Source organism: Thalia democratica, chromosome 6 (assembly GCF_965202585.1).
Source record: "Thalia democratica chromosome 6, ktThaDemo2.hap1.1, whole genome shotgun sequence".
NCBI classification, from domain to species: domain Eukaryota; kingdom Metazoa; phylum Chordata; class Thaliacea; order Salpida; family Salpidae; genus Thalia; species Thalia democratica.
This window is the reverse complement of record NC_139170.1, coordinates 28,111,374-28,134,288: the sequence shown is the minus strand read 5'-3', so window position 1 is coordinate 28,134,288 and position 22,915 is coordinate 28,111,374. Positions and strand designations below refer to the sequence as shown.

Sequence of the window (22,915 nt, the reverse complement as noted above, 5' to 3'; positions counted from 1 at the left end):
TGGGTAAACTTACGTTGTTTTTGTGTGACAGTTTCATAAGACAAAACTACATCTTCTTCTGAAAAAATTAATTACATTTATAAACAAAAAAATAAACTGAGATATTATTTAAATTTATAAAGCTGTAACAAGAAGATATTTTAATCTTCAAACTAAGCAAAATAAAAACAAAAGCAGTTACTTTAGACAAAAAAATTCCAAGAGTTTTAACTTATTTAAAAAAATATCTTCTTATTAATCAAAATATTGTTATAATAAATTTATGATTTTGTTACTACCCTATAACTTGTAAGAGTACAATTACAACAATTTAAATTGCTTTTTATAAAAGTTTAACATTTCTACTGTCAATTCTTTACAATTAAAACTTACTAAAGTAATATTGCAGTATGTCAAGATGAATCAACTGACGCATTTATAATTTTAATGGATATTTTTTATTAAGTTTTTTGAAGTTTTTATGAATTTATAAATAATAAATGTTTATAAAAAAATTAGATATTTAAAAACTAACTTAGACTTGTCTCACTGTTACTTTGACTCGACAACGGTTGACCTGTTAAAATAATAAGAATATAATTTAAAAATATAAATTGTAACTTATATAATAAGCAAAAATGTCTTACTATTTTCAAGATCGCTACCTTCGTCTAAATTTTCTCTGCTTTTGTAAAAAGGAAACTTTCTGCTAAAAGTTCGACTTCTTTTTCGCTTCACAGCGTGATTGTATGCCGCAGATTCCTAATAATTTTTTTTTTATTATAACCTTTTATTTAAAAACTAATAAATATCCTAATACCTTGTGTTGAAAATAATATGTATTTCTTTTTTGTTTTTAACTATTTTAAATACTAAAAAAAAAGTTGCTTGCTGCTAGAAATATCCGTCGTACTTACAAAATACTTTGAATAAAGAGAGGAATCATTAACAAAATTTGACTACACTAGTCTAAAGTTTTTCCAAACAACCTTGTCTATCAAGGAAGGTTGGCTGTGTGTGAATTTGACCTGCCTCAACCTGGACTTTTCTTTTTTTTCCACCCTCATCTTACTTGGAACGACTCCGTATTCTTCGCTTTCGTGATCTCCTTCCTAAAAAAACCATGGTCAAGTTTATTTAAAAATTAATCAACTAAACTATAAGTTTTGTTATACATGTTAATTGAAACTAGCAAGATATACTATGGTTGTTTTAGTTAGTTTTACCCAGTCTGAATGCTACAAAAAGTAAAAAAAAAATAGTCAAAAAATTCAATTCTAATGTTTAGAATAATTTTACAGAAAAAGAGTTTAAAAAAAAATATTTAGTGGAATTGGGAATTAAAACTAAACTTTAGTGAAAGCTATATTTCTATTATCATTAGATTAAAAATTTGAAAAAGAACTCTAAAACGTTTTAATAAATGAAAAGACTTATTGAGAATTATGTTTTTAAACTAAAATATCTTATTAAATTTCCTTACAATATATCATAAACTTCAAATAACGATCATCCACTTATATTATAATTTCATCAAAAACAAACTATTACACAAATACATTAACAACGAAAATTTAGTATCTACAAACAGCAGTTTTTACTTTATTAAGTTATTTTTAAAACAAGTTTGTTAGTTGTCATAGTAAAAAGTACACACGTATAGATCAAAAAATTATACTTCTGAAATTTGTAAGCAAAATTTAGGATGGCACATTAAATTTGAAATAGACACAACCTTTGAATTGTAAAAATGAATTATTCTTTTACACAAAAATTAAACTAAGTTTACTTTACTTAAGATAAGCACTTCGTGAATTTGTAAGACTCATTAATATTGTAAAAAATTATTCATAAAAATAAACTTAACAAAAAATGAATTTACAAACTAACTAAACTTGAGAAATGCAATACACAATGCATTGAAATTAAAAGTTGTTATGTATTTATTATTTGAAAAACTTTATCATAAAATCTTGGTTATCATTTTAAGGGTAATATCGAACTGGCCTGTAAGAAACATTACAGAAAATATCTACAACATTTTGATTTTGTAAACATTAACTAAAAAAAAGTTAGTAGGTTGTACAGCAGAGATTGGAAAACTACGGTCTGCGACACATTTTTCAGAAAAAGAAAACGTGTGCAAATGTGTAAAATTTAAAACTATTTAGGTAAAAATTAAATGTTCCTGATTTAATTGTGGTTAAACATTATTGCTTATTAGAAATTTTTTTTTTTTATTTTAATAAAGTTACTTTACTTTTTTAGATTTTTTTTTATTTAAAAAGTCCAAAATATTAAATGTTTTAAGTTAACGGGACTTGGTAAAAATGATTTCTACTAAATCCGGCCTATAACTTATAAAAAAATTTCAATGTCTTATGTAGAGAACTAATTGAAACAACTGTATACAAAACACCAATTATGTTAAATTTTTTTAACTTGTGCTTACAAGTTAAAATCTAATTGATAATCTTTACAAAAGAAATATTTTATTTCAGCTGAAGTATATAAAACGAAATACTTTGTAATTCACGTTTAATCAATAAATACTTGAAAGCTTAAAACTTAAAGGTTATAACTTGAAATAAAACAAAAGTTTACTACTTTCTCTAAAATAAATAAAAAGTAAACAAAAATAAACAATCAAATATAAACAACTTGCTACTCATCAAAACGCATCCCTGCTCTACATTCAATTTGTTAAAAGTAAAACTTTTAAAATAAAGATTTTAATAAATTATTGCTGTATGAATTTGAAAGGTAATTTGGATAGGATATTAATTAGCTTTACCAAATCAAAATTTTTAATCAGACCAATAGATACTCTGCATATCATTTAAAATCAATGATGGAAGTTGTTCTGATATGAAGTTGTTATTGCAATGCATAAATTGTACTTGAATAAAAAAATTTCATTAGAATTTTAACATAATTGAACAACTAGTTTTTGGGAAAGTAATTTCAATAAAAACTAACTAATGATAGAAGTATTTACTAATTAATGATAATATAAACATACTGTAAACTACGTATTTGTAAATTTACAAGTTATATATTTTTAGTAAAAACAGCTTATACACATAATATCAATATAATTAAAGTTTATCAAATAAGCTTAATGTTTTACAGAGAGTTACAAAAACTCGACATGAATTTACTATGATGCACAAATAATCTAATTAGGGAAAAATAAAAATGTTTTTTAAGATAATATATAACTTGAACCACTACTACTGAAAACAGTAATTCTTAAAGTATGACAAAACATTGAAATACTAATCACAGCGGATTTGGCTGAAAATAAATCAGTAAATGAAAGTATCATTTTAAATTAACTACAATCTTAACATGATGATGGTTTTACCAAAGTTATAGGAAAACTACTAACTATTGTACAAATATTTTCGTATACTATACCAAAAGTTATCTAGTGTGCCTAACTATAATCACTTTAAAGCTTTTTGTTTCAAGAATACAAGTCTTTGAATTTGTGAAAATAATAATATGTACTAAAATAAATAAAAACTTCTTTTTTAAACCCTGTGATAACTGAGTGCGTTTGTAAATATGGTTTTCATGCTGCAGACTTCACAAGTAAAAAAATAAATTTAAAAACACAAAACTCAAGTATATTTTTAAAAAGAAAAGAAAATATTAAAAACATCTTCTTAAAAGTTTAAACTAGCAAAAAAGCTAATGATGGTTGACACATTAAATTAAATTAAGCGTATAATTTGAAAAAAAAAATGTAAAGTTAAAGTTATATCTAGTTTTTGGATGTTTTCTTTTGTTTTTCTTTCTAGTTTAATAAGTACAATTATACAAAACTTTAGCATTAATAAACTGACCACTCTTCTAGCCTGCCACCATTGGTCATCTGATGCATTTATTACATGAAGAACGTCACCATATTTGAATGACAAACCTGGGAAAATATTTTAAATCGTAAAAAAATTATAGTTATAAAATATAATTGTTAAAAGTTTCTGTTTTTATGCTAAAGTAAATAAAATAGAAAAAATGTTTTTTTGTCATTCTTTTTATCGTAACAAAATGGTTTTATATCAAAGTAGCTACAATAAATTTGTAAAAAGGTTTTATCAAAAAAATAAGACATACTATATTAAGTTAGTAAATTTATTCCTTAGTTAAATTAAACAGTACTTAAAATATTTTTATTGCTCAATTTATTGCTTGTTTTAAATAAGATAAGTTTTAGTTAAACTAGTTTCAAAATATACACTATAGGTTTTTTAATAAAATTCAAATAGGTAAAAAAATTTAAAATTTATTATAAGTATATAAAAAATAAAAGTTTTTCTTTTGGTATAAAAAGTAAAATATAAAATTTATATTTTTTACTTAAACTTTAAATAATGTTGGATGTTATTAAAACTTTTTAACCTTCAGTATAGAACAAAATTATCAACAAAATAGATAAAATGGTTATCAAATTATTTACTTAATTTTCTTTAAAATAAAATTTACAAGGAAAATAGCTAAACAAACTTCAACCAATTGTGTTTAGAAAAAATCTTTTATAATTGGCTTGATTATAGTTTTTGTTTATTTAGTTGTGTTTTGAATTTCTACCTCTAAGAATTCAAAGTCATTTATATACTCATGTATTCCAGTTATTTTCATTATTATAAACTCAAATATTTTACCTATTACTTAATCTAAGTAAAAAATATTTTAAATTAAAAAAATTAAAGAAAAAATTATAAAAAAAAAGGTTTGTACTTTCAAAATAGTGGTCTTCAAGCTAATAAAATCAGCACACATTAAACTGCTATAAAAAATATGTGCACCCTAAGTTGTAATACACCAATAAACATACAATTTTGTCTGTAAGTATAATGTTATTACTATAATTAATTACTGAAATAAAATAAAATTTAAACTAAATTAAATTAAAATCAATAAAAGTTTTAAAAGTGTGTAGTATCTTTTATTTAAAATTTCTAAAGTATAAGTACACTTTTCAATTTTAAAATTATTGAATATAAATATAGTTAAATCTATTAGATAAAAATCAAATGAGTCTTTATGTTCAAAATTTTGTGAAATTAACTTCTTAATAAAGTAATTAAAATGTAGCAACAAAACTTAAAAAGAACATTTAATTGAGAAAAATAGAAACTGAAAATAAAAAATTTCTCTATGTCTTAGAATGACCCCGTTTTCCATGCTTATTTGTCATTTTTAACTCATAAAATTTTTTCAAAAAACCAATATAATTGTGAGAAAAATACAAAAAAATTCTATGAAAAAAAAAACAAATAATAATTACCAGGGATGGATTTAGCTTTAGTTTTGAACTATACCGCCTGAACTTAAAAATAAACTTCAAATAATAATAATAATGATGAAAATAAAAAAGATAAACTTTTTTTTTGTGCACACCTCATTAGCACGCAAAATTAAGTTTTGAGAAGACTATGGTTTTAAAATACAACTTTACAAGTTAGCACACAACTAAAAAATAACTAATTATAGAAATTTTTTTCTGAGTATTCTAATATCAAAGATTAAACTGTACTAATATTTAAATAAAAGAAACTAAACCAGACCAGTTAATTTTATACCAACTAAAATTATTAAAATTTACCAAACAATCTACCTTTACTTGGTAGTCCGTCATCTCTGTCCGCCTCGTAATCGAACAGAGCTCTGACGTGGATGCTGAGCTTGTGTGACGTCATGACGATTCCTCCGCCCTCCGCGCTCTGTTGTTGCAGCATGGTTCCGAACTCCTCCAGACTCAATGATATGTTGGGGTGCACGAAATTTGTTGGAGATTTGTGGTACGCAGCGTATTTTATTTGAAATTTTCGAAATTCTGCAAATTAATAGAGTGGTAAACAAAATGAACAACATTTTTATGAACCGAACCAACGAAAACAACAAGTATTTGCTTGGAGTAAAGAAGCTTTCTTTACCTTTAAGTGTAAGAATAGTTTTCGTAATTATTTTCTCAAAATACTTTTCAAATAATATACAAAAAATATGAAGTAATAACTATAAAAGTAACTACATTAAGTAGTTATTCTATGATAAATTATCAGATTCTTTGGTAAAACTTAACTTGTTCGTAAATATTTTAAACTAGATTAATCACTAATAATTTTTGAAATCAAAACTATTTACTACAACACTCTTTTGAATAAATCATCTATAGTATTATTAATAAAACTTAGTTTATAGTTTGAAAAATAACTATTTAAAATATAAATTTAATCGTTTGTTAACAAAAGATCCTAGCGAAAAAAGTTCACTGGAATATATAATAACAACAAATTATACAGTATCTTTCTTTTATTACACTAACACATATTTCTGTGTGTTAACGGATTAACACACTTCAACGGAGCTCTGTAAAAATAAATACTGTAAGGAAAGAATAGAAGCTTAAGTAGGGGTATACATGTGTCCATTAAAAATAAAAATAATTGCTATAGATTTTTATAGGTTAATGGTTATGATAGATAAAATACTTAATGTTCAGTTCGACTGTTATAAAAATATATAATATTTGTAATTTTTTTGTCAAATACAAAATAAAATAACAAATTATAATATAATCTATTTAAATGAAAATGAAGAAAGTACTAATTCTAAATATGAACATAAGGACTAGCTACTTAATTTTTCTAGCATTTAAAGCGATCTACTACTTTTTCCAAACATAAAGAATAAATTATCTAGCTTTGTAGTATAAATTAAGTAGCTAGTCCTTGTGTTCATATATATTGTGACGTAAGTATTAGATATATTATTTCAATGATTAGTAACTAGTAAATATTTAGAATCAGTACTTCCTTCATTTTCATGTACGTAGTTTATATTACAATTTGTTATTTTATTTTGTATTTTTACTTGAATTTAGACTTAATGATTACAAATATTATATATTTTTATAACAGTCGGATTTAACATTAAGTATTTTATCAATTATTAACCACTAACCTATAAAAATCTATAGCAATTATTTTTACAGGACACATGTATACCCCTACTTTAGCTTCTATTCTTTCCTTACAGTATTTGTTTTCTTACAGAGCTCCGTTGAAGTGTGTTAATCCGTTAACACACAGAAACACGTGATAGTGTAATAAAAAAAGGATACTGTATAGTTAGTTATTATTAGTTTGGAAAAAAAATATATATACAGTTTTGAAATATAGTTGATTTATGCCTACTGCTATAACAATTTAAATTAGTTCTGCACGTATGAACTGTTTTTAAGATAAATTTTCTATGTAACCTATTTAAATGTTTTTATATTTAAACAGTTAGTACTTTCTTCTTCTAAAAACCCAAAAGTACTTTCCTTGATTTAGAGAAAAAAAAATTATAAAACTAATCATAAAAAGCAGTTGAACGTATGCTAAATAAATTCAATCAAAAAACTTACAAAATATTAAAACCATGACTATTTTAACAGACTTTTATTACCAACTAAATTATAATGAAACAATAATTATAAACTTAACTTTATTACTATTTTAAATACAATAAAATTACAAAAAACTTTTATATTACACTAATTTAATGCTCCTCACTAATCTTAGTTTGCTTAAATATATTTGAAAGTGTAAAGGACTGTAACATTTACTTTAAACACAGCAGTTTTAAATAACAAAGTAAAAAAAAACTAGTTCTAAAAAGGTCAACAGCCAGCCAAACACAAAAAGTCACTACAAGACAAATTATACAACAGTTCTTAAACAGTTTACAAGTTTACTATCACACGCACTTTGCTGACTGGGCACAGCACACAACAAATTTTTGCCACACGCTCATTTTGCGCACTGAAATTTTCACTCCGCGCGCTCATCACACAACAACCTACTCGCTTTTCTTCGTTTTTTTTTTTCTTTTCACGCCACCCTGCCTACTCTGCATACATTCAAGCGGCAAACGAAACGCTAACACGCGCCGCTTTGGAGCCGAACTTTTGCGAAATATTTCGCACACCCGCTGAATAATTTACTTTGTTTCAAAAAAAAGTGGCATATTTTAACGCGGCGGTGACAACTTTTAATGAGAAAAATATGTCGGAAAAATAAATGAATTTGTTTTTAAACTTTTGTAATTGCCCACTGATGGACGTTTAGAAAGAAACAGAACTTGCTGGACTTCAAAACTTTGTGTTTGTATCATACGAAAACGTAGACTGAAACTTTAAACAATAAAAATTTTTTGGTGAAATTTAAGAACACTGAAAGCATCTGTAAAAATTTAGGTGTGAACATTGTGCGTAAAAATAAGTTCTTAGATCACAAAAAAATATTGTCATCATAAAAGCTTTTTTTTTTGAAAAATACGCTAGCTACAACCTTAGAATAACTTTTTAGAACTTATTTTTTTATATTTTTATAGAACAACTTATTATTAATAAAAAAACTAACTTTACCATTTTTACTATATCAAAACCGTATAGAAAAGTTTTATTTTATTGAATATTCTGTTTTTTGCTATGTACTGTTTTAAATCATTTTAATATTAAATTTTTGTAGTATAAACTAAATAAGTAATCTCTAAGTAAAAATTAAAAGGACATAACAAATATGTTTACACAGTCTAATAGTTTAGTCCAGAACTTTATGTTTGGTGTGTTATATAAGCTATATATAACGGTAATTAATATTTCTATTTTAATCTCTTGTGATTTTAGTCAACTTTAACTAATTAGATAAAACTAAATAGTAGATTAAATTTTGCTATGTAGTTCTACTGCTTAAACTAAAATCCTAAAATGTTCTGCGATACATAGTTCAACTTAAAAATTTGAAAATTCAGTTATTTTGATAAATAATCTTTTTTCAAGAAATTGTAGGTGCCAGTATGTATTTTAAATAAAATATATACGTATAACATAAAACTTATGAATGGATATCCAAAAATTGTGAAAAAAAATAAGAACATACATACAAATTGTTGTTGGAGAAACAATTCAATATATAGTAAAAAACTATTTTGGTAAAAAACTAGTAACTTTAAACTTTAAAAACCATAACGATACAACACAAAACTAACAAATTAGTTTTGCCTACAGAATTAAGTAAAATAAGTTTTAGCTAAATATAAATTTATAAATTGGTTCTTTATCTATTTAAAAAATTTTAATTAGTAGAAATAATAATCTTTTACCATGAAAATCACTCATCTATATATAAAGTAGAAACTAAGCATTAAGTATTAAAAAATGAGCACATAAATAAACATTTAGTTAAATATTATGCTACTCTTAGTTATTTCTAAACTTAAGTTTTTTAAATGCTTAACTAAGAGAGCGTAAACTATTTAAATTAAATCATGTAAAAGTTTAGTTTTAGCTACAAATTGTAAACACAAAATTAATGTTTGTTTTACGTTATTAACAATCAATAATGAACAAACTTATGAATAAAAACTTCTAAAACTTATTACAAAAATGAAACTAAATTAATAAAATAAACTTTAAAATATATAAACTTTTTAAGTATAGTTAAAAACAAGACGTTAGAAACAAGACTTCTAAAAAATAGAATGCATATCTGTATTCTATTACTAATTTTATTGAATTCAATCATTCTAAATTAAAAAAAAAATATGAGAAATTTAACAAAGTTTGTTTACTTATTAAAAACTATAAGTATAAAATAAAAGTTTAAATGGTCCTAACCTAAAAACCCTTAAAAAACAATTAATGAAATAAGCTAATAAATATTCTGACCAAATAATAATGAGCATTCTATCTTAAAGTATTTTCAATGAAAACAGATTTTACAGTTTCTCCTTAGTTATTATCTAAAAATTGAACAAACATTATTTTGGAAAATGAAAGTCTTTTGCATAACCTAGCGTTTAAAATCTAATCAAAAATTAAACGACTAAATTAAACGATGAAAGCTCATTAAAAATACTTCAAATCGCAATTGAAAAAATTGGTTCAATCTAAAAAATATTCTAAACTTAGTATATCAATAAACTAATGTAGTTCTACAATCGAAAGTTTCAAAGTACAACTCGAGAGCTACTAAAAAGAAAAAAATAAGGATATACTTCACGTATTTTAAGGCTAGAATTAGCTCTAATGTATTTTAAATTTGCCTGTCAAATAATCAAGAAAATGTCTGTCAAAGTAGAACCATTTTATTCATAAGACGTTTGTGATTTTTCTTAATTGTCTGTAGTGGTTTTATTTAGATGATTTTGACATTTTGAATATTGAATTTCTATTTGAATTATTTAACATATCCATTAAAGAACTTATACCTAATCTTTAAAATTTTAAATAAAAACTTGTTCTACGTTTTAAGTTCCAACATACAAGATTATTTGATTTAAAAACAGCATCAAAGTAATTCTAAAGATATTGATATTAAATTTGTTTATACAAAGGCAACGACGTTTCATCCAAAAGGGATCTTCAGGCCTTATTCAAAAATTATAATTCTAAAAATACAAAAAAAAAACAGAACAACTTTGAATTTTCGCTGATTTAAGATCTTTGCTTTTTTAAATTGTGCTTTAAAATACTAAGTCTTCCACGTTAAGCTTTTTTTTAACAAGTCTGGCTCGCCAACAACTTTTTTCTGTAAACTTAACCCGCGGACTAAAATTTGCCCGCATCTATTATAAAGTACAGTTTAATTAAAAATGAATTACTGGCAACATTGATTTTTTACAACAAGCAAAAAAGTCATACAAGACAACGTACCGGCGGGTTTGTGCTGAGCGACGATGTAAACTTGGTCACCGGCCGCCTTCAGAACATCGACTGCTCGCTGGTGGGTGCACCTGGTCATGTCCGATCCGTTCACCTTTGATTATTGAAAAAAATAAAATAAATAATAAATCTTACGGTGAGCCATGGAGCAAAACCGAAACTATGCAGGCACGCGTATTAACGAGTTACATAAAGTAGACTAAATAGTTATGAAGTTAGAACGATTTAACGCTTAGTAAGTTGTTTACTTGTCAGTTTTGGGTTATCATTAAATTTTTGTAAAATTCTTTTGCTTTAGAAAAATTTTACAATATTTCAAGTTAGAAACTAACACATTTTTTCTCTTCAAGTTTAATAGCTTACTCAATTAATTTTAATGAAAATAAACTAAATTTAATAATAACAAATTTAAACAATACTCTTTCTTTATCAAACTAACACATGTTTCTGTGTGTTAACAAGTTAAAACACTTAAACGGAGTCCTGTAAAAAAAAATATTGTAAGGAAAGAATAGATGCTAAAGTAGGTGTATATATATGTTTATTAAAAAGAAGAATAAATACTATATATTATTTTAAATTAATAGTTGATACTCTTTCCTTACAGTATTTTTCTTTTTACAGTGCTTCGTTGAAGTGTTAGATAGAGTACTCTTCAAATTTGTTATTATCACATATTCCAGTGAACTTGTTTGCTTGTATCTTTATTAACTATAAATTTATAAAAAAAGATAAACTAAATTTATATAGTAATTATAAGTACAGTAAAACAGTTTCAATACTTATAAAAAGAAACGTGTAAAATGATAGTCATTTACGACTTAAAAATAACATAAATAAAAAAACTGTTGCACTAATTTTAGAAAAACTTTTAAATGTTCAAATTATCGTGTATGCCAAAACGCGTGAGATCAATAAATTTTTGCAACCTGGTTTGACACGTAAATCAATTGACTCTTTATTGCCATTTTTCATGCTTTAAATTATGGAAAGTAATGAAAGTTTATAACCTATTAGCTGCTAATGACTGTTTATTTAAAATCAAAATAAGATTACAGCTATTTTTAATTTAAGTTTAAATGAAAAATATATAACATAAATTAATCTAGGTGTAGAAAAAAGTATTCTAAATGTAAGCAATTACTTTTATAGAATAAATTAACAAAACTGAACTTATGTGCAGTTTCACAACAACTTAAATTTACATTTCTCTATTTATTTATCAACTACGTGGAATCCTGTTTCAAAATTTACTGCCAATCTACCAAGCTAACGTTGAATTCTAACTAATCATTTCAGATTATGCAAACAGTTATAGCACAGTCAAAACAAAAACTTCTCATAAAAACAAACCTTCAAAATTTGGTCTCCGACCATCAGGCTGCCGTTCGTGTGGGCCACCCCACCCACGGTGATGTGAGAAATGAAGATTCCGTCGGTGGCGCTCCCCCCTATTATGTTGAAACCCAGCCCGTTCCTACCCCTGTGCAACTCGACCGCTCTCACCCGGATGTTTCTAAATTGAGTAATGATAGTAAAGCATTATAACTGAAGAATATTTTCAACTGTTTATAATTAGTTGGATGATGGTAAAACAAAAATGGGTTTGTATTTAAAAAAATATTTACTATATACTGGTAAATATTTTTTAAAAGTCGACTAAAAAACTCAGAAACGCTATAAAAGTTGTTTTAAAGCTACATTTATTTATCAAGACTCAATGAAAACGCTTTTTAATTTTCAAATAATCAACAAAAATAAATGCCTTAAACTAAGCTGGTGTTTAAAAAAAACTTTTAAGCCGACATCCTATTACAAAACGGAAACAACTGCAACCACGGTCTTGGTTTAAATTACTTTGAAATTTTTACAAAACAACCAACTCGTCGTCGGCGTCAATCTCCTCGCTCTGCAGCAGGTCGAACGCCGAGTGGAACTTGTGGGGAGGCGAGATGGAGTGCGGTGGTTGCTGCAGGTCGCCGGTGGAGTTGAAGTTGCTGGAGGAGGGGAGGGGCATGGTGTTGGTGGCGTACATCGCGGGAGAGCTCAGCTGGTAGGAGGCGGGCGGAGGTGGCAGGGCGGGAGGTACTGGCGGGTAGAAGGATAATTAGTGACAACGGTAGAAAGTATAGATTAAAATAACGTAACTAAAAAGATAAAGTAGTGATCGGTTATGAGTTTAAATTTTAGTTTTTATAAAACAATTAGAGAATGCTTGTTAAAGCTAACGTAGGAGGGAGCTCAACAAACAAAACTGAAAATATCCTAGCAAATTAAGTTTATAACTTAAGACAGCGCTTCATCAAATTTTAACAATTTTGAAGATAAATTGATTGGTTATAAGACTTTTGTAGTTTAAAAAAAAACTTAACATTTTGTTCATACTCAAAATCTGTTTGACTAGATAAAAAAGAGTACAAAATTTTCTAACTTTGTAAAACAACTTTTATTAAAAAAATTAGTAGAAATATTTTTTAGCTGTAAGTATGTATACAAATTTCTACATTTTAAACAATTAATTACTTTCATCAACAACGGAAGAAGATTTAGCTTGCGGCATTTTTACGATTTGCACGTGTTCGGAAGAGTGCAATTGCTCTGGTATCGGAGGCGGGAGCATTATCGGTGTTATTTCGGGCTGCTTGATGTGCTCTACGACCCCGTAAACTTTCTGGTGTTCTTCAACAGCCCCGTAAACTAAACCAAGTTTTCAGTTTTAAGTACAAGCTAGTATTTATTGTGTTAGCTTTAAAATTAATTCTTTTAAAAAAAGTTTAAAAATATTTAGTTGTTACGTGAAATTAGAAACGTGTTATAACTGTTTACAAAGAATGCTGCTTTTTATATTTAAATAAAATTATTTATTTGCTTCGTACAACTTTTTAATACATGTTTTTTCACGGTTATTTAACAAATTTATCAATTTAATCGACTTTATTTTTCTTTATAAAGCATTTTCTACAATAAAGCATTGACTTTATAACTTTTTTAGTAAAATTATTATTTCAATTCATACTATTGGTTGATCAAAACATTTTTTACATTTAAACTGTATCTAACCAAGTTACAACTTTTCTAAGCAAAAATCAATAACTAAATTCGTTAACACTCAATTGAAATTTAACATATGTAATTGGAATTAAACATTAGAAATCGAATAAAATTCCGTTGCTAAAAATAAACGATAAAAAAAAACACTTCTGCAAAATTGACTTCTAATTTACCAAGTCTTAAAACCAGTCAAAAACCTAGATATAAATTGGAAGCTTAATAATTTAAACTGTTACTAGAAAACAAAAGTTTTGTAAAAATACACAGTGCTATTTGAAAATTTAATAAATAACTTTTTTCGTTGGGCAGTTTTTGAAGGGTCGATGAGCGGTTGATTCGCTTCGCTCTGGTGACCGACAAGCAAACAACATCTGAAGTTTGCTGTAAAACTAACACTGCGTACTCATGCGTGACCTCCAAAACACTCCTCCCGTCTACCTGTGATGCAATAGGGTTTACACTGAATTAAGAAAAAAAGTAAATGTTTGGTTAAAATTAAATTTAACGAGTATCCGCTAGAAGATGCTGTTAGGCGGTAGTAGCTGGTATATAATTGGCAATCTAAATTGATCAATCAATGAATTATGGCTGCTAAAATGTGCACTTAAATTCGTTTAATGTGCCAAGGAATTTTGATGAGCATTAAAAACTTACTCTAGACATATTTTCTACTTAAAAATAGTAAAGAAATAAAACTTTAGATAATAAAAAAACTTATATTATTTTCATATTTTCAAATACAACTGAATATTGTTTTTTTACTTTTATTTTATTAGTTATATTGATTTGTAAATAAAGTATTTAGTTGATAATTTAATGCGTGTAAAGATGTTCAATACTGAGCACTGATTTTTTAAAGTTTTCAACTTCTTTTAATAGCTGTCTTAGGACACTGTTAAATCTTTTTTTCTCTCTTTATTTTGATAACGATAAGTTTATACTTTTGTAATCATTTTATATGAGATTACTTTTATAAGACGCATTATGGCAGAGTTGCAACTCGTTTTTTCCAAATTTTTTCCAGGTTTTCCAAATTTCTTCCAGGTTTTTAAAAGTACACATTTCTGGGTCTATTTTTAGTTTAAAGCTAAGCTTAAGGTAAGAAACCGTGTTAAATAGTATAAAAACATTGAAAAGATATTGTAAAGCTACTTTAAATATATTTAAATATGAAAATTGTTAAAATTCCAGGTTTTTTATTGATTTTTGTTCAAAATTACAGGTTTTTCCAGGTTTTTTTTCAAAATTTCCCAAAATTCAGTTTTTTCCAGGTTATTTTTGCCTAAATTGTCAAATTCCAGGTTTTTCCAGGATTTCAGGTAAAGTGGCAACCCTGTTATGTTTATTAACAAGTGTTTAAAAAAAATTGTAGTATATTTTCAACAAAAATAAAAGTTTATTGTATTTGCTATGGGCAGTGTTTATATACTAAACTCGATATTTTAGTAGATCAATATTATAACTTAAAAAATCTTGGCTTGCTGAATGCTTTTAAAAGGCTTAGTCTTTCTTTAAGCCACTGAAAAATTTCAAACCAAATGTAACTACTTTAATCTTTTGAGCTAGACAAAAAATAAGTACAATAAACGAAGACTATAAAAAATTAATAAAGTTTAAAAGATTGTTTGTTTTAAATTTTTTTAATGCATCTTGGCGCACAATAAAATTTATTATTATCACAAAGTGTATAGATTATTATAAATTGTCAGGTGCACGACTGTTCAAATTCTGACAATTCAAATTCTTAAAAAAAAATTAAAGAACCACAAATAAAATTGTTTTGTATATTTGTCAAATATAAAAGATACATATGTAGGAGATAAAGATACATATCAATAGGAACAGTTCAAAATTGCATGAGGGGACTAAATTGCACGAAGACAATTTTGCACCAAGGGTCAATTTTGCACGAGTTACAATTTTGCAAGGAGGGTCATTTTTGTACGAGAGTAAAAAAAAAACAGAAAAAATATATTTAAAAAAAACATAAAGAAAAAAAAGTTACTGACCGAGGGTAAGGGTTAGAAGTAACAGTGATAGTGAAAAATAAAAAAAAAAAACATAAAAAATTTTAAAGAAAAAATGAAAAAAGAATAAATAAATAAAAATTAACTAAAAAGAAAAAAAGAGCTACCGACCGAGGGTAAGGGGTAACAGTGATAGTATAAAAATATAATTAAATTAAAAAAATATATATATAGTAAAAAAAATAATAAGTTACTGACCGAGGGTAAGGGTTAGGGGTAACAGTGATACGAAAAAAAAGTTAATAAAAAAAAATTAAAACTAATGAAAAATAAAAAAAAATTCAACCCGTGTAAAATTGTCTACTAGTGCAAAAGTGTTTTCGTGCAATTTTATTTTCGTGCAGTTTAATCCCCTCGCGCAAAAGTGTCTTCGTGCAATTTTGTGCCCTCGTGCAATTTTTTACGCTCGTGCAAATCTGACAGCTACCCTATATTAATATCTACAAGTGATTTTTTTTTTGCAAAACATTAAATATTTTTTTTTGGTATGGCTTAAATAAAGTAAAAAACATAGTTTTATTTTAGTAATTTTAAAATATCTTGAAAAATATTTATGATTTTGCAATAAAAGAAAAAAGTGGCTTGTAGATGTTAATAAGATCTACATATGCATTTTTTATTTTTTTCAAACTTATATTACTAATTGAGATATAGTCTTTTAAATATCTTTTGTCTTGTCCGGTTTTATGTCCGAATTTGAATTGTCAAGTAACCTGAATTGCCGCCACTACAAGAAAGTAATTTCCTATGTTTTTATTTATATTTTAGATTTTATCTGCTTTTTTTTTTGTAAAATTGAGTTATTCCTAATTATAACAGTAATATTAAAGACGTAATCAGTAATTTAAAGTATATTAAAAACTTAGATCAACTTACAAAATATAGTCAAAATAACATAATATACCACCAAACAAATTTTTAAATTTTTTTTTTGTTTTGACGAAACATTACTTTTTAAAAAACTTACTGCAATTATTTTGTCTCCCACTTTCAGATTACCGTCCTCTTCAGCGGCTCCACCGGTTATTATCTTGGTCACGTAAATTCCGTTGTCGTCCACAATGTGCTGGTTTCCCACCCCGCCCGCTATGCTGAATCCAAGACCTGTTCATTTAAATAAACTATAAAGCACCTTGAATTGTTGTATGACATAGGCTTGTAAACATATTATACATTAATTAGGTGTTTTTTAAATTACTTTATCTAAAGTTTTGGGTATTATAGACAAAAAAAATTATAACCATACAAAGTAGGTTGTGTATGAGTTCAAATTATTTTTTACTAAAAAACGTATTTTTGTCAAAATAAACTTCACAACAAAATAACTTTGAAAATAGACATATGGAAGACCTTTTCTTGAAAATTATAAACACAAAAGTGCATATGCATAATTATATTAAAAAGTTAAGACGCACCAAAATAATGCATTATCGAAATTTAATTACTTAAATTAAAGGCTTTACAAAAGTAAATGTTAAAAATGTGACTTATTATTTTCTAAAAGTTTCTTTAAAGGTTTGCAATTAGAGCTTATTACAAAACATGCTGTTTTATAATATTAGATAAAAACTTACAATGTGTATTAACTAAAACATTAAGAGATTACGATATAATTGCGAACACTTTTTTTTTGCTCATTCTGACTTTATATCTTAATATTATATGTATTGCGAATTCGTTTTAATTTTTTATTTCTCAAATAATACAGTTGTTTTATTAATTTTAATACGCGCTATTGGAATATTCTGAATTCATTTTCTGATGGCTACTATATGTGACAAAATAAAAATATAGTGGTTCAAAAATATTCAATATTATTTACTGCAAACGTTATAAAAACAAATAATGTATGCTTACAACCATGTTTTTCTTTGAAAACATAGACATGAACTATATTTTATTTTTTTCATTAGTCATAAAAATAGAAGTATTGTTGACAAAAATTCTCTAACAAAACCTATAATTTTTGTACCCCCTTACTTAATTTGGAACTTAGTGGTCTGCTGTATTACAGTGTATTTCTAAACCAAATATCAGAATATAGGCACTTTAAAACCTTCAAAGTAAACTTTTCAAATAATTATTTAGTATTAGTAGGCATGAAAAACAACTGCAACATTGTTTTTAATTTTCGCTTTGAAATACTTCAGTATTTCTCATAAATGTATATTTAATGCGTTACAAAACTTATTACAAAATTTTCTAACAGAGCGAGTATAAATTGAGTATTTAAAAGTACGAAGTTGTATTTCTTCTTGAAAGTTTAAAATATTTTAGGTGATACATAAAGACTAATAAAAAGGAATTATTAAGGTTACATTTTTAGATATACTTTATAGAAATTTTGTTTAACTGACTTGTCTACTTTTTCAATAAAGATCAATTTCAGTTATACACAGATTAAAATATATAATTGTAAATAAAAACTTTTTGAGTTGAACTAATTGAGTCTAATTACTTATCGCTTTTTAAAAGTTATTCAAATTAAAAAAGTTAACTTTTGAGAAAACACAATTAACAATATTTTTATGATACGCTTTAAAGCAGTTTACATGAGAAAAAACCTTTATGTGCAATGAAGATAAATTAAAGAAGAAAAAATAAATAACATTAAAGATAAAGATTTTGATTAATTGATCAAAAGCAAAAAAAAGTTTGCCGAAAAAAAATCAATTTTTTTCACTTTCAGCTGAGATTATTTTTTGCAATAATTACTTATGTAACACAAAAGAGTTTTTTCCAAGTATTTTCACTTTTTTACTGCAAGAAGTTACAAATTAATACTAAAGTAATATTTTTTCGTAGCCCGTACATCCCCGCTAAGGTGATAAATTAAAGATAAAATGTTATTATTTTTGTAGCAATCCTAAAAAATTCTCCTTTATGCTCGTGTAATTGGTCAAAAATTGAGAAATTTTTTATTGAATATTTTTTTACGAAGACGCACAATCTTAACAGAGACACATTAGTAATAAAACTTTTGTTTTAATGTTATGTTTACAGTCAACAACTATTTAAAAGTTCAGCATAATCTTAAATGTACCTTAGTAACTGTACTGTCTTAATTTTAGCTCTTTTTGTTGTCATAAAAAATACGTAAAAGAAAAATATTTAAAAAATATAGCCTACAACTAATAATGATAAAATTATATTTTCAGAATGAATAATACATTTTTTGAACAAAAAGTAAAGTCTGTTTCTAGTTTTTTCTCAGGTTTAAATATTATTTTTCTCAAATCATTTGAAGCCTTTAAAGACGCTAGTCAGAGCGATTTGCTACATATACTATTTTTTAAATCACACTACTATTTGCACCGAATAAAAAAACAGTATTCTTTTGTAGCACCAGACAAAAAGCTGTGCAAATAATTACTTTTTTTTGATTTTTTTAAATGTGATGCTTTAATTTTAATACTTTTTAATCCTTACGCGTCATGGTTTTTAAATAAGTTATTTATTTAAATATAGTTATCGTTTTAAGTATGTAGTTGATAAAACTTTACCTTGTCAGGTTTTTTTTCATTTTTTTACTTATATTTTAAAATACTTGATTTTAAGTACAACTATATGCATTAATTTTATGCATAAACTTGTTAACTTTAGTTAAAATCACAATAAACTTTTACGTTGAAAACTATAGTATTTTTTTAAAATTTCATTTCTATCAAATATATCACTGATGAAATTTAAAACTAAACATGATTGTTTTTACTAATTTTTTCTAAGTGGAGTTAATAGTTGAAAATTTTTTATAACCTCTGTTTAAATAGTTACAATATATTCCAACTTCATAGTTACCATTCTAACTTACAAAAACTTGGGAGTTTTGTATAAACAGCAAACATTTGCAGTAAAAAATAAGTTTAGTTATACGATTGATCATTTTACGTGTATGAGAAACAAATAAGATTTTTGATTAGATGATTTTATAGACTCAAAATTCAAAATCTTCATTTGGACTTTTTTTATTACAAATAATAGTATTCGAAATGAAAAATTAATTCTACTGTGAAATATTTCCAAAAAATAAACTGTATATACTTTATCTTTATTCTTTTTTTATAGATATAGATTAAAACTGAGCTGTATCTTTATAGATTTATAACTATTCTTCAGTAATTTTAAAGAACTTTGTCGCCAATTTCTAATTAAAGATATTATATAAACTATTTAGTTTGACGAAAAACAATCGTTTTTAGATAATGGAAAAGTAGCTATTACTTAAATATTGTTTTTGGTAACTAATAAATAAAAGTAAGATGTATTAAGATCTAGCTTTTAACATAATCTAAAAATATTTTTAAAGAAATAATTGAAAAACTATGGGTTTAAGTGAAAAGACTAAGGCCTTTTAAAATAGCTATTACTATGCTTTCGCTTTATTCTATGTAATACTTCTATAGATCAATTTAGTGCACTTAAAAAAGATTTAATCAAGCTACAACATGTTTGAAACTAAATAGTTTTGTTTATCATTATATTGTTGGTATTGGCCGAATTTTATTTTACAAATTTTAGTTTTACTTATAAACTAACTTAAAAATCGATGGATTAATTTAAAAAACTGTATATAAATATTTAATTAGAAAGAATAATTGAAACTTATTTTATCATAAAGAACAAAACAAGAGTCTAATACGATAACACTAAAAATAAAAATGCAAACAATTCCATAAATCACAAAAAAAAAAAAAGTCTAGCTAGTTCTCTAATGTCACAAATTAAAACTTTTTCTTAACCTAAAACTTAATTGACTAATAAATTTGATGATAGCTTGCTATACATTTCAAATAACTATTAAAGCTTACAATTAATTTATTCAAAAAATAATAATTTAAATTTAAAATTTTAACGTTTCAAAAATTAAACTTAACTTTATAATTTTGCTTTTATCATTAAACTCACATTAATCCCCATACAGCCGTTAATAACCACCCTCTTCGAGCTTACCTTTTGACCCTTTTGTGAGCTGAATGTTTAAAACGCTTTCATCTTTGAAACTCGTTTTGTTGTCGGCGATTATGACGTCTTTCTGATTGGACAAAGTCAAGCAGTTCAGATCCGGAACTGCTTCGGCGTTGCTCGGAACCATTCTTCGAATTTGCAGTCTGAAAGTTACCTTTTTTAAATGATACGTCGATTACATGATAACAACATCTTTTTAAAGTAATTAATTTTAAAAACATATAATAAATAATGCTTTCTTGTTTTACTGTATGCTATTTTAAACTAAACACTAAAATAAAATAATCTATAAGTTAAGTTAAGCTTTCTGCTTTTCAATATTTTTTTTATCTGAATAAAGATTATTCTCAATTTCAAAAAAATCCTAACTTTTAATAACATCAGTAAATTAATAGCCAAAACGAGTCTATTAACAAACATTTAAAATATGTATGTAAAAATGTAGTATATAAATTACATTTTATCAGTCAAAGTAAAAAAATCAATCAGTATAATACCATTAGCCAGTTTAAAGAAAAGTGTACAGATTAAATTTAGATTTAAAGAAATTTCCGCGATATCAATGAAAAGTTATGTATATTTGTTTGGTTTTTTGAATTCAAGAGTACCAAATTGTAGGTTAATTTATTTAAATACCATTAAGTAATTGTTGTATACCAATGTATAAAAATATATCTATAATTCTATAGTAAAAATCCGGTTTTAACTTCAAATAAAAGTCATTTTTAGAACTGTTAAAATCTACACAATAGTCTAACTAAAAACATGTTAAAGTTTAAATTTTAACCAAAAAAAGTGTACCCATTAAAAATCAAACTAATGATTTTAAAATCAAATGTTTTACGTTCCTTAATTTAATCTCACCTAACAACTTCTCCTGCATTTTTAAGGGCTTCAACGGCTTCAGAGTGAGAACAATTGGAAGTATTGACTCCGTTCACGCTCAAAATCGCATCGTTGATTCTGTAGTTTGAAAATATAATATTTTTACGCATCAAAGAAACCTAATGGTAAAATTAAAAATTTAAACTTTACTCCGTGTTGTAAAATAAGTCGAAATTATTATTAAAAAGAAAGTTATGTTGCGATCAAAATATTTAATAATGAACTAAAGCAGTAAGTTAATGTAAAAAAACTGTTTTTTTTTCATTATTTATCTTTTCGTTAACAATTTTAACTGATACAAACCTGAGTCTTTGGTCGACGCTTGCAGCACCCCCAGGTATTATCTTGGTGATGTAAATGCTCGGGTCGTTTGTTTCAAGCGGGTTGTCGCACCCTCCTGCTATTGAAAACCCCAAACCTTTGTTACCCTGAAAATTATAAACACTGTGTTATCCTCACATTGTTATACAGGCTGTTAGACCATTTTAATAACTTTGTTTTTCTAAAGTGAATAAATGGAGTATTTAGTGTTTTACTACTTCTAAAATTTAAGATTGTGTGTTTTTAGAACTTAAAACCATCTTTTCTTCAAATCAAGCCTTAGAAAACTTGTTAGTAGCAGAAAATAATCATTCAAGTTTTTTTTATTATTTTTGTTAAAAAATATATTAAAGGAAGATATGCAACTATATAGGGATTTTAAACTTTGCATAAGTATTTTAAAATTGTTCTCTTTTGTCAACTAATAATTTTTAAGATACTTGTTTTAGGTATTGAATTAAAAATGATATGTATAATATAGTATATAACTCTACAGTTGAAAAAACAAATATAAAAATAACCACAAAAGTTTAACATTAAGTACACAGCTCACCCTAATTAAAAAAGCAGTTTTAAATAACATTGTCAACTATATATCGAATAATTCTATTTTTATATGTATATTGTATACTTATACTCAAGAAAAGCACACTTAACCTATATGAATAACATTTACTAAATAAATTATTTTTAAATGGTTAGCCATTGAATTAAAGAAACTACAATCAGCAAAAATCCGTATAATCTCATAATACAATATCAAAATTATAATGCAAATAAATATTCTTTACAAAATAGAGTAACGTGGTAAACAATTGACTAGTTCTTACTGATAAAAATTTTCCCATTTTAATTTATTTAGCACATAACATAAACTAACTCTTTCTAGAATAATGTGATCGTGCTCGTAATTTCCTCCTGGCATGTACACCTGAAATGTGAAAAAGTTTTATGAAAATATGGCATA

The 22,915-nt window shown here is 25.4% G+C and overlaps 1 protein-coding gene across 1 annotated transcript in view; it reads right to left on the bottom strand.

The window, feature by feature from the left end:
- LOC145838654 (disks large homolog 4-like) overlaps positions 1-22,915 on the bottom strand; it is a 38,900-nt gene that overhangs the window by 5,893 nt on the left and 10,092 nt on the right. The window contains exons 5-20 of the mRNA XM_082946278.1: positions 22,829-22,879; positions 21,931-22,055; positions 21,607-21,705; positions 20,728-20,885; positions 16,745-16,881; positions 14,044-14,188; positions 13,223-13,396; positions 12,583-12,787; positions 12,053-12,215; positions 10,691-10,793; positions 5,606-5,824; positions 3,831-3,907; positions 969-1,091; positions 627-741; positions 515-556; positions 14-58 (exon numbers count right to left, since the gene is read on the bottom strand). Of these exons, the coding sequence (XP_082802404.1) occupies positions 14-58; positions 515-556; positions 627-741; positions 969-1,091; positions 3,831-3,907; positions 5,606-5,824; positions 10,691-10,793; positions 12,053-12,215; positions 12,583-12,787; positions 13,223-13,396; positions 14,044-14,188; positions 16,745-16,881; positions 20,728-20,885; positions 21,607-21,705; positions 21,931-22,055; positions 22,829-22,879 (1,981 nt within the window). The remainder of the gene's footprint in view (positions 1-13; positions 59-514; positions 557-626; positions 742-968; positions 1,092-3,830; positions 3,908-5,605; positions 5,825-10,690; positions 10,794-12,052; positions 12,216-12,582; positions 12,788-13,222; positions 13,397-14,043; positions 14,189-16,744; positions 16,882-20,727; positions 20,886-21,606; positions 21,706-21,930; positions 22,056-22,828; positions 22,880-22,915) is intronic.